Source organism: Cervus canadensis, chromosome 31 (assembly GCF_019320065.1).
Source record: "Cervus canadensis isolate Bull #8, Minnesota chromosome 31, ASM1932006v1, whole genome shotgun sequence".
In the NCBI taxonomy this organism is placed as follows: domain Eukaryota; kingdom Metazoa; phylum Chordata; class Mammalia; order Artiodactyla; family Cervidae; genus Cervus; species Cervus canadensis.
Genome location: NC_057416.1, coordinates 1,313,892 through 1,328,289, shown reverse-complemented (window position 1 = coordinate 1,328,289; position 14,398 = coordinate 1,313,892). Strand labels below are relative to the sequence as shown.

The 14,398-nt window shown below is 56.4% G+C and overlaps 1 protein-coding gene across 8 annotated transcripts in view; it reads right to left on the bottom strand.

Annotated features, from left to right (window-relative positions):
- Nucleotides 1–1,554: 1,554 nt before the first annotated feature.
- The window catches only part of CLN8 (CLN8 transmembrane ER and ERGIC protein), a 49,691-nt gene continuing 36,847 nt past the window's right edge, over nt 1,555–14,398 (bottom strand). For 7 of the 8 annotated variants that reach the window (XM_043454421.1, XM_043454420.1, XM_043454422.1 and 4 more), the window contains exons 2-3: nt 8,663–9,272; nt 1,555–2,484 (exon numbers count right to left, since the gene is read on the bottom strand). In XM_043454421.1, coding sequence (XP_043310356.1) covers nt 2,185–2,484; nt 8,663–9,187 — 825 coding nt within the window. In that variant the 5' untranslated portion in view covers nt 9,188–9,272 and the 3' untranslated portion in view covers nt 1,555–2,184. Of the gene's footprint in view, nt 2,485–8,662; nt 9,273–13,351; nt 14,385–14,398 lie in introns of those variants that run through there. The other variant, XM_043454425.1, reaches the window with a different exon arrangement.

Below are 14,398 nucleotides of genomic sequence, written 5' to 3'. Positions count from 1 at the left end.
AAGCTTTTATTTAGAAAGGGAAATGTTGAGTTGGTAAGCTCTCCCACTAGAGCAGAAGTTTAGTAAAGGGAGGTGACCTGAAAGCAGCCACGGGGGTGTGCGCACCACTCGCGGTGGCTTCTTCTGGGTTGAGCTGCAAACATGACTCGTCCCATGAGAAACCCATCGGACCTCCAGGGCGTGCTGGCTCACTCAGACCCGCTCCCCTCCTCCTGGGGCTGCTCGCCCATCTCACGGGGGCTCCATCCTGAAAGCACAGATCAGGTGAGAGCCTGGAGCCCTGAGGAGAGGACCCCGGGGGACGCCTGCAGGAGCCAGCCTCCCCGCTCTGACCCCAGAGGGGTCCCCACTCCCGCCCGCCAGCTCTGCACCCTGTCCTGGGGCAGCGTCTGGCTGACGTGAGGCACAGGGACCAGCCTCCAAGGTGCATGTGCAGGAGGAAGAGGAGATGGTCTCCCCGTTGTGCTTCTTTAAACACTTGCATTGAAAGAAAACGTCAGCCCATCAGCCCGTCACGGGACCGGCCCTGATGCCGGCTGACCCTGCAGGGCGTCCGGCCACACCTGCCTCCAGAGGCCTCCATGTCGCCTGCAGCCGCCGGCTTCGCCACAGGGCTGAGCTGAGGGCTGCTCCCACCCCCGAACTTCTAACACTGCCCTTCCCGGTGGACCCTGAGCCTGTCCTGGACAGGCAGACACGGCAGCTCAGGGCTCTGCAAACTGGGGATGCACCTGGGCCTGCTGGCCGGGGTCAGCGGGGTGCTGCTGTGCTGCACAGTCCACGGGCCTCAGCTGCGAGGCCGCTGCCCAGCCGGCCACCACCCAAGCCTCAGGCCCTGCTGTAAAGATGGACGGTGCCAGAGAGCAAGGCACCCTCGGCGGCCAGCGCTGTGACTGGGAAAGCCCCGGGGCCGAGAGCAGCAATGCCGGCAGAGCTGAGCGAGGGGACGCTCGGGGTGGAGGAGGGCAAACGCTGTCGGGCAGCGGAGGCACCGGGATGTTGGGTCATCTCAGGAGGCTCCTTCTGCCCGAACACCCAGCTGTGTCTTCCCTGGAAGTCGGTCGGGGTGGAGCCAACACCAGCTTTGGCTGAGACGCTGCAGAGACTGAACCTGGAAGGTCCAAGTCCCAGTGAGGGTCACGTGGGAATCAAGCTGACTGTTTCAGATCTTAACCTGAGTTTTGAGCACGTGAACACTTATCATCACAGCTGCATCTCCAAGATGGAAAACCTCTGCAGCAAGGTGAACGGCACTGAGAGATAAGCAGGGACGTGCCTTCAGGTTCTGTAAACCTCGGTCACTTTATTCAAGTGCTGGGCGGTGGAAATAGCCTGCTCAGCCCCCAGGGTCTGTGCGAGGGGGAGGAGCCCCAGGAGGAACGCGGGTTGCTGGGTGTGTCTCACGTTGAAACCGCCTCTCCAGGTGACGCAAGTAGGTGTTACACCTCCTGACCTGTGTGTGCCCCCCCCACCCCCGCCTCCGCGCTCCCCAGGGCACACGAGACTCTCACGACCAATAAACGTGTTTTCCAAAAACACTCAAGAGCACTTTCAACAGATACAAGCTTTTCATTTTAATTGCACATTCGTGGCAAGAATAAGATGTCAGCACTGTCGATTAAACCGTGGGGCCAACACGTGAGGGTGGCGGCAGGGCTGGTCACCAGGAGGAAGGAAGGGGGCCCACAGCTCAGCACCACTGGGGCCAGGTCCCCCTGATGGCTCCCTGACTCAAAAACTACAGCGATTAGGAGTAAGGGGCTGGCTACACACTTGGTTAAAAGCAGCTCTCACATCTCGACAAGTGATGACTCACATCTCCCTCCAGTGTCAGCAGAGACACACAAAAGGGAAGCAAAACTCTCGCTTGGATAAGCTTCGCCGGGGAGAAGCCCTCTCGGCGTCCCCAGGACCACCGTGATGGGGTGACGACCTGGGGGCCTTCTCTCCTGCCGCTGCGAGCAGGGCCATGAGGAGGTCGCAGGGATGCCTCAGGGGCTGCCCCACGGCCCTCCGTGGGAGCCTGTGCACAGGCCGGGCGGGACGCTGTCCCTGGGCACCTCGGCTCCAGGCCACCTGGCACCACGCGGCAGGCACGCATGCCCAGGGCATGCATGCCTGGGGTCGGCATCGGAGGCAGGGGTGGGGGGATGGCTGCAGGCCGCGGGCTGGGGGTCGAGGCTGCTACCTGGCCTTCTTGGGCGGCGCCGGCCCGTTGGGGCGGCTGGGCGCGAAGTTCCAGTCCACTGGGTTGAGCAGCTGCTGCGTCTTCTTGCGGGTCCAGTAGGGGTTGATGAGCAGCGTGAGGAGGGCCAGGCCGACCACGAAGAGCGCCAGGTGCGGCGGGAAGAGGCTGCGGGCCAGGCCGGCCCAGTGGCCCAGGCACACCCACCACATATGGTAGGTGAGCACCATGCGGCAGTGGAAAAGGTGCACCATCGCCCACTGGTTCAGCCTCCAGAGCCGTGAGTCCGCCCAGCCGGCCTGTCGGGGGCAGAGGGCAGTCAGGGGCGCGGCCGCAGGCCCCCCTCTCGGGGGCTCCCCCACCCCCGGGTCGTGCACACTGCACGCAGCCAGGGACTCGGCGATGCTGGGAGACACGTCCATCACCCGTGACCAACCTCCCCAGGCCCCGGGAGACAAGCCCAAGCCGACTTGCCCTAAAATGATTCTAAATTCACAGTAAAACTAGCTGTGGCTGAAACCCAACAGGGAACTTGAAGACTGCACAGCAGACCGTACACACAGAGACGGGCCTTCATGGCTTGTGGCGGGGACCTCGCTGCACCGGGACGGCCCACACGCCTCCGACCCACAAGCTTGGGCACCCCAGGCTCTCCTCGCTGCCTGGAGCCACGCTGGGGCTGGGGCTCGTCCTGAGCCCCCTCCCAGGGGCGGGCCCGCCTGGAACGTGCAGGAGGAGAGGGGACCGGGGAGGCGCTGCCGCGGGCCAGGCAGCTGCCCGGTGACCGTGGGAACAGGGTGGCTTTGCAGCAGCTGCACCTGCCGAGCCCTGAAGGGACACGGACACTGATCTCGGGAGGGACCACGCTGTAACAGGGGAAGACCCTAACCTCTCGGAGCTGCAGAAGGTGTACACACAGCTCTGACACGGAAAGACGAGAAGCAACGGGAGCCGTGACCCAGGGCCAACTTAAAACAGGTGGAAAAACAGGAGTTTCTTCCTTGTCTGAAGTACTGTGAACCTCCAAAAATAACTTCACAGAAAATCTGAGTTGCCTGCCGTTTCTAGGCCAGGCATGACCATGTCCTCTTCTACTACCAGGGATGTTTAAATCAGCTGCAGATAATACCCAGAGAAACACCCTATTTATTCCGGCAGTTTTAAATATTAAAAACTCCATTTACATTAGCTTCTACCAAGCCTAGACTAAGAAATGAGTGTGAAGAAAAGCAGAAGGACGAGGCACAGTGAGACAGCAGGGAGCGGGGAGCCCAGGATCCCTAGCAGGTCTTTGGAAAAATCTTGGATGAATTGAGGCACATTATGTTCTTGGATGGAAAACACTCAAAAGACATCACGTTCTTTCCTCCTAGAATCCATCCACAGATTTAGTCCAAATAAGAGAATATCTCCCTCTGTATTTTATCACTTTAAAATAAGTCTAAATAATTCCACCCATGCAGTAAATGCACCAGGAGGGCTGAAGGTGCCTCAGTAAAGGATGAAACATGGTGATGTTTCAGAAATAAGGTGATGCCAGTGTAAGAAATAAGCAACACAAAATGCAGAATTAAGTAAAATATATGGAGAGCTGATACTGGGCAGCATTTTGACTCCCCAGGGAAAGGATGGATGATGTAATTACATTACGATGCTTGCTCGCTTCCTGGGAAATCCAGTGGGATCTCACTTCCCATCTTACTTAAAAATACTTTTTTTCAAATGTTAATATTTCAAAGAAAAAGAAAACCAGAGCACTAGAGAAACAACACAGTTCTATAGAAACAGTTTTATACACACTGCGTGGGGCAGGCATTCTCCACTTTATGTCAGTCAGAATCATGACTCACACAAGTAAAGTGCCTTAAACTGTATGATCAGACAGAAAAGAGTGCTTCTCAAACACGAAAACATGTAAGGTTTGAGGCTTTCAATGATAGATTCTTCACGTGAGAAAGATTTAGCCTTTGCCTTGGCCCGAAGGACATTTAATGTACAGACTGTAGAGTGGGGATGTGAGCCAAGCGTGCCTTGGGGTGCACACACAACATGCAGTGAGTTGTGAATGCCTGGGGGGTGGGGGGCCACTGCTCAGCCTTTCCACCCAAGAGGCCAGCAAGCCATCTTCCATCCACTGAGCTGTCTCCCCCAAAGTTAACTCAGTTCAGTTCAGTCGCTCAGTCAACTCTTTGCGACCCCATGAACCGCAGCATGCCAGGCCACTCTTTTCCACTGTTTCCCCATGTGCTGAAAGCAGTCATCTTAAATCACTAACATCCACACCAGAAGCATGGACTTTTACTCCTACAATAATTGCATTAAGTTCAGAAAACTCCAAGCTTGAGAACTGAGCATTTTTGCTCTAACTTGGGCACTAAAATTTTTGCCTTCATCATTACCAAATGCTCTGAGAAAAGCTGGGTCAGTAACAATCTGAGACTTAACCATGCAAGGTTTGTTTGTCTAGCTTGGGTCCCAGTAGGTAGTGTGCCTGGTATATATTTATACATAAATTCACTGTTTGTTTTTTTTTAATATCAACTCATTTGCACCTGGATTAGTGTCTCTGTGGATGAAGTTTTCTCTACCAGCTTAGATGTTTGAGTGTGTAATTCATTTATTATTATTTCTAAACAGCATTTCAAAACCAAACTGAAGGAGGAAACAGAAGTTTACACCCATCTGGGGTGTAAACTACATCACACTGGTGGTGACATCTGGTCCTGACACTTGCCCGCATCTCATCAAACCAGAGTCCAAGGCGAGAGTGCCTGGACCCTGAAGCCTGACGAAGCAAGAACTCGGCAGCTTTACGAAAGGCTTAGAGGGGTTTCAGCATCCGAGTGGCATTTACTCCCAAGGCTCAACAGGACCTGAACTAGAAGAACTAGTCTACCTGGACGCGCTGACTCTGAGCTGTCCAAGCTGAAGGGACAGCTTTGCTGTGGGGCTGCTGGCCACGTGATGAACACAGCAAGGCTGCAAAAAGGGGGTCACATCCCAGGACTCCCCTTTTTCATTTCCATCCTGAGTGAATGGCATCCAAACACTTCATAGGAAAAAGACCCCAAACAAAGTGCCTCCCTCTGAGGTCCCCCCCACAGCTGGGGTCTGTCTGCTTCCTGAGGAGGGGGCCGCCCCACCTGGGGAGGAGCAGCTGAAGACCCCCTCCCCAGTGGCTGATGTGTGGGAGGTGCTGAAGGAGGCCTGTGTGAGCTGCAAGCCACAGGCAAACTCCGTCGTGAGAAATCAGAGACCCACGGAAAGGGCCCTGCCGCCAGGACAGGGCCCCTGGGGCGACAGGATGGTCCATGTCCCACAGCACCCTGGGGTCAGGAGGAGACCCCAGCTCCCTGCTTCATGCTGAAGAGGGAGGGGCTGGGGCATCCAGCACCCCAACTTGTTGGCGGGGCTCCCAACAGGTGAGCAGACAAAAACCACAGCCTCCGCCCTTCCCCAGGAGGATGTGGACAAGAAGCCCCAGGGCCCCAGCTGGGCCGATCGGTGGCATTCCTCCAGGCGAGGATGGCGGCGAGCTGGGCAGAGGTCAGCTCCATCTGATGCATGGACTCCAACAGAGGCCCGGAGATGAGGGACAATCTTTGCTCCACATGGAGGAGCAGAACCCATCCCCAGCCCTGCTGAGGGGCGGCCCATGGACTGGCACAGGATGCTGCCCAGGGCAGGAGGACTTGCGGACAGAGTGGGACACGGCTGCCCCGGCAGCCCAGGGGCTGGGAATCCGCACCAGTGCAGGGACAGGGCTGGATCCCCGGGTCCGGGACCCCACAGGCCGCGGGGCAGCAAAGCCCACAAGACCGAGTGCCCTGGAGCCCGTGGTCTGGAGAAGCCATGGCGATGAGAAGCCTGACACCAGAGAGCAACCAGAGAGCCTGCGTGCGGCGAAGACCCCATGCGACCAAGAGAAATACACACGTTTTAAAATGGAACGTTAGTGAAGAGATGGAATAAAAAAAACTCCCAACGGAAACCAAGGAGCTGCAGGACACAATAACTGAACTGGGAAACCTACCAGGGAGGTGACCAGTCGTCTGCAGGTTCAGTGTGAAGGGTGTCAGTGCCTCGGTTTGTCCCACTCTTTGCACGCCCTGGACTATAGCCCACCAGGGTCCTCTGTCCATGGGATTCTCCAGGCAAGAATACTGGAGTGGGTTGCCTTTTCCTTCTTCAGGGGATCTTCCTGACCCAGGGATCGAACTCAGATCTCCCATACGGCAGGCAGATTCTTTACCATCTGAGCCACATGGGAGGTGTACAGTGTAACCCCTGCCAAAACTCCAATGGCATTTTTAACAACAATAAAAATCTAAAATTCATACGAAGCCACAGAAGACCCCAAATACCCAAATCAGTCTTGAGAGAAAAGAACAAAGCTGGAGACACCATATCTTCTGATTTCAAACTATATTACAAACCTAGAGAAATAAAAACTGCATGAACAGAGCAACAGACAGAGAGACCAGAGGAACAGCACCAACAGCCCAGACGAAATGCACACGCGCACAGCTAACTGGTCTTCAACAGGGGCCAAAGCCACACAGCAGGAAGGCGTGGTCTCTTTCGTGAGTGCTTCTGGGAAACTGCACATTCACGCATAAAAGAATGAAACGGAACCCCTATCTCACACCCTACACAGAAATCAACTTGAGATGGACTGAAGGCTGAAATGTAAGACCCAACACTCCTAAAAAAATACAAACGGGAAAAGCTCATGGCACTGGTTTTGGCAATGATCTCATGAACATTATACCAAAAACAACGACAACTGAAACATAAATAACTGGGACAACAAGCTAAAAAGTTTCCTCAAAGCAGAGGAAACAGCAGAGTGAAAAGGCAACCTACAAAGTGGGAGAAAATACTTGCCAACCATATGTCTAATAAGAGATTAATCTTGAACATACGAACCCCAGGGCTTCCCTGGTGGTTCAGGGGTAAAGAATTCCACCTGCCACTGCAGGAGACACAGGCTTGACCCCTGATCCGGGAAGACCCCACATGCCGCACAGACATTACACCCTTGAGCAACATCTAGGAGCCTAAACTCTGGAGCACAGGAGTCGCAGCCACGGAGCCCATGAGCCCAGGGCCCACGAGCCTAAATGAGAGAAGCCCGCGCATCGCAACTGGAGGGAAGACCCTGTTCTCTGCAACGAGAGGAAAGTCTGAGCCGCAACGAAGACCCAGCACGGCCAAAAATAAATAGATAAATACATAAAATCACTTTTTAAAACAGGACTATAACTCAGCAGTAAAAAATAACAAAGACTCTGATTGAAACGTGGACCAAGGACTTGAACGGTTTTCCAAAGATGACCACACAAACGGCCAAAGGACAGATGAAATGAAAACATGCTGTCACCAGTCATCAGGGAAAAGCAAGACCAAAGCCAATGAGCTAACATCCAAGAAACAAGGAAAACACACATTGGTGAGGACGTGGAGAGACTCGAACTCTGCGCTGCTGGTGGGAACAGAGAACGTGCAGCCACTGTGGGAAGCAGCGTGGGGGTTCGTTTCTAAAACCGGAACTGCCTCAGGAGCCAGTAAAGGAACCGAAACCAGGATCTGGAAGAGCCTCAGCACCCCGTGTTCACTGCAGCACGGGTCACAGTAACAGACTGAAGCGCCCCGAGCGCTCCCTGATGGATGGAGGGTGAGAACGCGCTTCACCCTCGTAATGGGAAACTGCTCAGCCCGAGAAAGGAGGGAGCGCTTCAGAGTGCCGCAGCACGGCTGCACCCGGAGGACGTTCACCCAGCGACACAGATCAGGACAGGAAAGACGGCACGAGCGCACATGGACGAGGCGTCCGGTAGTCCTCAGTCAAACCGCGGGGGGCGGCTGCCGGGGGCAGGAGGGAGGCAGCAGGTTTCCATCAAATGAGACGGGTAAGCTCCAGAAACCTGCTGCACACGTGTGCTGGCCACGAAGATGTGTGTGAAATAATGCAACGTGAAATAAAACCTTCAAGAGATGTATACAGACACACAGAAAAAGCACATTTTCCAGGGCTTACAAATGCTGTCTACTGAGACCTCCCTGGCAGTCCAGTGGTTAAGAGTCCACTTTCCAATGCAGGGGACACGGGCTTGATCCCACTCACCAGGGGGCAACTGCAACTAAGCCTGTGAGCCACAACTACTGAGCCACAGCGCCACCATGAAGCCCCAACAGAGGCAAACAAGTGAGAATCTGCCAAAAACCCTGTCCACTGAGACAGACACGATATCTACCACGTCTTCGTCTGCCATGGGCTGGAAGCCTGAGAGAGCTGCTTGAAATTATTAAAGTGAAATTCGATCAGAATGAGCTTCCTACTGCCTTCACGCTCTAACCCAGGATGGGGACAGCACAGGCCACAAGGGGCCAGCAGCAGGGGCGTCAGGGGTGAAGGCACCACGGCTGGGCGCAGAAGCTGTGGAGGAACCAACCGAGCAGGTGTGGGGCACCTACCTTCAGCAGCATCCAGGAGATGCAGGTGAAGGGCGTGCTCATCTCCAGGAGCAGCGTGACCATGGGCAGGTAGTGGCCGGCTTGGAGGTTGACCGCTGAGCCGAGAAACCCCAGGAAGGCAAACAGGTGGTGCACGGCCAGGAAGCCGTCGAAGGTGCGGAAGAGCACGTTGGACACATGAAGGGCAAGGTTCTCAAAGAAGAAGAAGCCGGTCGCCGTGGTGATGTGGAACCAGCACCAGTCCTGCTGGCCAAGCGCCTTGTCGGCCTGGAGCACGGGGTCCAGCAGCAGCGCCCACAGCCCCGCCGCGGTGCCCTGGACGCCGAAGACCGCGCGTGCGGCCGCCAGGTTCCAGAAGACCTGCTCGCGGGCCGCCAGCGAGCGGTAGGTGGCATTCAGGGAGGACAGCCAGTGGCAGACCACGAAGACGCCCAGGTAGAAGGTGCAGCCGGCAGCCGCCAGCACCCCGCGGACCCGCCCGGAGGTGTAGTCCAGGTCAAGGGTGCCAGCGCCCAGAAGGCTCATGCTGCCAGCGTCGTCTCGGCCAGGCTGGGGTCCACACGCTGCGCCAGGGCCGCAGCCCCCGGACCCTCATGCGCCCGTCCTCACCCTGGGGAAGAACAGAGCCTGACCTTCTGCTGGCCGGACGGAGCAGCACGCAGGCTGCGCCCGCGCCAGGGAGATGGTCACAGCACGGGCAAAAAGCCTCCACCTTGTGCTTCTGAGTCTGGGTGACACAAACACAGCAAGAAAGCTTCCGCTGGAGGGACAGACGCATGAGAGACAGTGACGTGACAGACGAGGGGGGGGGACGGGGCAGGGAAAGACATGGGCCCGACTCATCTGTGTGTGCACGTCTATGCGTGTATCTGTGTGTGTACATCTGTGTGTGCGTGTATCTCTGTGTGCGTGTACATCTGTGTGTACGTGTATCTCTCTGTGTGTAATCTGTGTGTGTTTATGTATACATCTGTGTGTGCATGTATCTCTGTGTGCATGTATCTCTGATCTCTGTGCATATGTGTATCTGTGTGTGTGTACATCTATGTGTGTACACATCTGTGTGTACATCTGTGTGTGCGTGTATCTGTGTGTGTGTGTACATCTGTGTGTGTACCTCTGTGTGCGCATGTATCTCTGTGTGTAATCTGTGTTTATCTATGTGTATACATCTCTGTGTGCATGCATCTCTGTGTGCATGTATCTCTGATCTCTGTGCATACATGTATCTCTGTGTGTGTACATCCATGTGTGTACACATCTGTGTGTACATCTGTATGTGCATGTATCTCTGTGTACATCTGTATGTGTATCTATGTGTGTACATCTGTGTGCGTGTATCTCTATGTGTGCGTACATCTGTGCATACATGTATTTCGGTGTGTACATCTGTGCATATGTGTATTTCTGTGTATACATCTATATGTGTATCTCTGTGTGTACATCTGTGTGCATCTGTGTGCGTGCATCTCTGTGATCTCTCTGCGTACGTGTATCTGTGTGTGTACATCTATGTGTGTACACACCTGTGTGTATCTCTCTGTGTACATCTGTGTGTGCGTACATCTGTGTATACATCTATGTGTGTACACATCTGTGTGTGTGTGTATATCTATGTTTCTGTCTACTGTGATGTTCTGACATCTGGACTCCCCAGACGCAACCCCACCAGCCAAGGGCCCACCAGGAGCCAACCATGACCTGTGCCAACCCCCCAGCAAGGCCCAGCCTCCGCCACCTGCCCTGCCCCAGGAGAGGACACTCCTCTGCCTGGATCACCCCAGCCGGGTGCCTGGCAGCTGAGAATACCCCTGTCACCCAAACCCCAGAGAAATCACTAGAACGGGCCAGTCTCGTGTTCACCCCACCCTGCCTGCCTTTCCCTGCAAACCCGAGGACAGGCCACGGCCTCCATCCCCCTCTGTTCTGTCCTCTGCCCCCTGGCCCCCAGGTCCCGCCTCCAGGCCCTGTGAACATCACAGGCTTTGTCGTCCTTTGTGGCCACAGCTGCCTGACCCTCTCAGAACAGAGCCCGGAGCCGTCTGGTCCCGCAGTGGTCAGCTTCCAGCCCGACAGGATGGGGGGCAGCTCCGACAGGAGTGGGCCGGGGGATGAGAAGGAAGCCTCACCATCCAGAGCCAAGCCCCAGGCAGGGACCACGCGACCCTGAGCTCCGCTGAAAGGTAGCCCCTCCCGAGCCTTCACCCTGTCCGGCCCCTCCCTTCACACGTCCCCCAGGCACTGTGCTCCAAGCCAGCACCTCACTTCATAAAGCTCTGTCTTGAAATGGGGGTTCCCCTTCCCCTGTGACCCTGAAAAGCTCTGACTAAACAACTTGAGCTCGCCAGGGGAGTGGCCCATACAGGGGCCCCTTCTCCAAGGCTAGGGGACCCCAGGACCCCGGGAGTAAAGAACCAGGAACAGGGCAGTGGGTTCTGACCCCAGCTCCACCGTTTAGGAGCGGGAACCCAGGAGCCGGAGTCTGACTGCAGGACAGAGGTCGGCTGAGCGGAGGGCAGGAGCGGACGCGGGGCTACTGACTGGGGGTCTGCCTGGCTCATGGGACCGCGGATTCCCAGGAGCTGGGCAAGCCCAGGCCGCTCCACGGGCCTCTGACCGCCAAGCGCCCAGGCCCTCAGAGCCTGGTCGGGGGCTCAGGCTGTCTGTTCCTTTCAATCACACAGGGCACTCTGGGTACCTGCCCAGGGCCTGGCCTCAGTGCCCTGAAGGACCAGCTGCAGGCATGTCTGACATGCCCAGGTGCCCTGAGCAGGTGCCCTGAGCAGAACATGCCTGTGCCCCCAGCTCTAGGGCCCTGCGACCCTGAGAAGCAGTGGTTTAGTGGCTTCCTTTTCCTAACCAAGCGAATGTAACAAAGCGTGTGAACGTCTCCTGTGTGCTGCAGGTGGTTTTAACTGTGAGGCAAGTTAAACCCAAACCAAACCCAGTCATCCTGGAGAGAAAGCCCGGAACGACCAGCACCCCTCACACCACATGCCCGCCTCTGACCTCCCTGCTGCCCAGCAGGCAGCTCACAGAGACATGCGGTCCTGAGGGGCTGGGCAGAGGGCCCGGGAGTGTGGGAAGCGGAGACGCGAGGCCGCAGCAGAGTCGACCACCCGCCTCTGAGGACAAAGGAGAAGCCAGGGCGGCGGGGAGGGCGGCTCCCAGCACCCAGAAACCAGGAAAACCACCGGGCTCCAGAGTCACTGACGGGCAACCTCAGCCTGGTTCCGGGTCCTCACGCCTTCTAGGATCTGTGCTTGCGGTCAAGGCAGACACTGAAGCTCCCAGGCCAGACAGCCGAGGTGGGACCCATCAGAGACAAGGACACAACTCCCTGTGCAGACCAGGGACCCGACCCCAGGACTCCACCCCAGGACCCGACCCCAGTATTCAACCCCAGTACCCGACCCCCAGTACTCCACCCCAGTACCCGACCCCAGGACTCCACCCCAGTACCTGACCTCCAGTACCTGATCCCAGTACTCCACCCCAGGACCCGACCCCCAGTACTCCACCTCAATACTCAACCCCAGTACTCCACCCCCAGTACCCGACCCCAGGACTCCACCCCAGTACCTGACCCCAGGACTCCACCCCAGTACCTGACTTCCAGTACTCCATCCCAGTACCTGACCCCTAGTACCTGACCCCAGTACTCCAGCCCCAGGACCTGACCCCCAGTACTCCACCCCCAGTACCCGACCCCAGGACTCCACCCCAGTACCTGACCCCCAGTACTCCACCTCAGTACTGACCCCAGTACCTGACCTCCAGTACTCCACCCCAGTATCCGACCCCAGTACCCGACCCCAGTACTCCACCCCAGTACCTGACCCCCAGTACTCCTCCTCAGTACCGACCCCAGTACCTGACCTCCAGTACTCCACCCCAGTACCCAACCCCAGTACTCCATCCCCAGTACTTGACCCCTGTACTCCACCCACAGGACTCGACCCCAGTACTGCACCCCAGGACTGGACCCCCGTATTCCACCCCCAGGAACTGACCACAGGACTCCACCCCTAGGACTCGATCCCAGTATACCTGCCCCACCCTGGTCATTGCTCAAGCCCTCCCCGAACACACCCTCCTGCACAGCTGCCGGCCTCAGAGCTTCTGGGCAGGTTGGGCAGGTCCAACCTGTCACCCTGGGCCTCAGGGACACACAGATGAGGTGACCCATCTGAGCCATAAGGGGACAAGGCCAGGCCTTGGGTTGGAGGTGGTCTGCGGGAACCTAGTCAGCGACCAGACAGCCCCCAGAACCCCGAGATGGCACTGCTGCCCCCTGGCAAGCGGCACCCCAGTGTGCACCCGGGCACTGCTCAAGAAGGCAGCACAGACCAGAGGGCGGTGGGCAGAGCTCCAGCAGCTCAGCGCCCGCCCCCCACCCCACCACACCCCTCACCCTCCAGGCAAGGGGGTCCGGGCCCAGCTGGTCCTGTGGCAGCAGGCTGGCCTTACCGCAGGCCCCAGCTCGAGATCGCTGCCCCTGCAGAGCCGCACCCAGGAGCACAGACCCCCTGCTCTTTCGATCCTGGGGGGCTCTGGAGTCACCCACTGAAGCCCCTGCTTCTGGGCAGCCAAGGCCCCGCAGACGAGGGGAAGGGGCTCCGGGGCTGGAAAGCCCGCTTCTGCCCCACAGGCCTCCATTTTCTTTGGGAAGTCAAGCTCTGTACAAACCTCGTCTCACTTTTTCACGAGATTCGGTGGTTTCGGCCGCTTCCCTGCACTGGGCCAGGCGTTTTAGGACACTGAAGAGGAGGGTTTCCGCAGTCCCGTCCTGGGACTGGGGTGTCGCCACCAGAGCAGGTGTGATCTCCCGCCGTTCACTGGAGGCCACACTGATTCCAAACTTGGAAATGCGTCAGAAAGAGGGAAAAGCAGGCTTTCTTATAGCACCCTGGGTCGCTTGCAGGCCCTTGAAGGTCACCTGACTTTCCAGGGCACACAGCAGGTCTGTTTGGCTGGGACTGCGCCATGAGGTCAGCCAGAGGCACTGATGAGGTGCGGCGTTCCTGGACCATCCCCTGCCCCAACCACCATCCCGGAGTTGGTTCTGTCCTCTCTGAGGGTCTTTCCTCAGTGAGTTAGTCCAACCTGATCTGTGCTCCCTGTTTTCACAGGAATTACACTTCTGTATTTTGAGAATTATACTTCAGCAGCTTTTAAACATTTTTTTTCCCCAAAATTAAAAGACACACTCAACAGGGTAAAGCAATCATACTCCAAAAAAAAAAAAAAAAAGAATATCACTGATTTGAGGATGCATAGCAGACATGCAGGAAGATCCCGCTGAGTTAAAGATGGGATGTGGCAGCAACCGATGGCTTGGAGAGGAACAGCCAAGTCTTTAAAAAACTGGTCAATTTCCATTTCACCTTGTGGAGCTCTCCTCTTTTACTTTTCAGTACTTTTCATCTCCTAAAAAAGCTCCTATTCTCTATTCCACCCACAAAATTGCATCCCTTTAATCTGCAGTGTGAAAGAGGTGTTCTCCAAGTTTTAAAGTGGTACAACCCATTTTATGTCAATATTTAACACAGAATAAACTTCATTTTTGACATACAAAAAGTAAGCAAAAAAACACTCTCAATGAACATAATTCAAAAAATATAAACAAGTCCTACAGCGAGCACAACCTGGTCTCGGGCGGCCTGCCAGTGTCCTCTCGGACCGCCCGCGGACTGCACCCCTTCCACCGCTGCCCGAGCCCCGCGCGGCTCACCT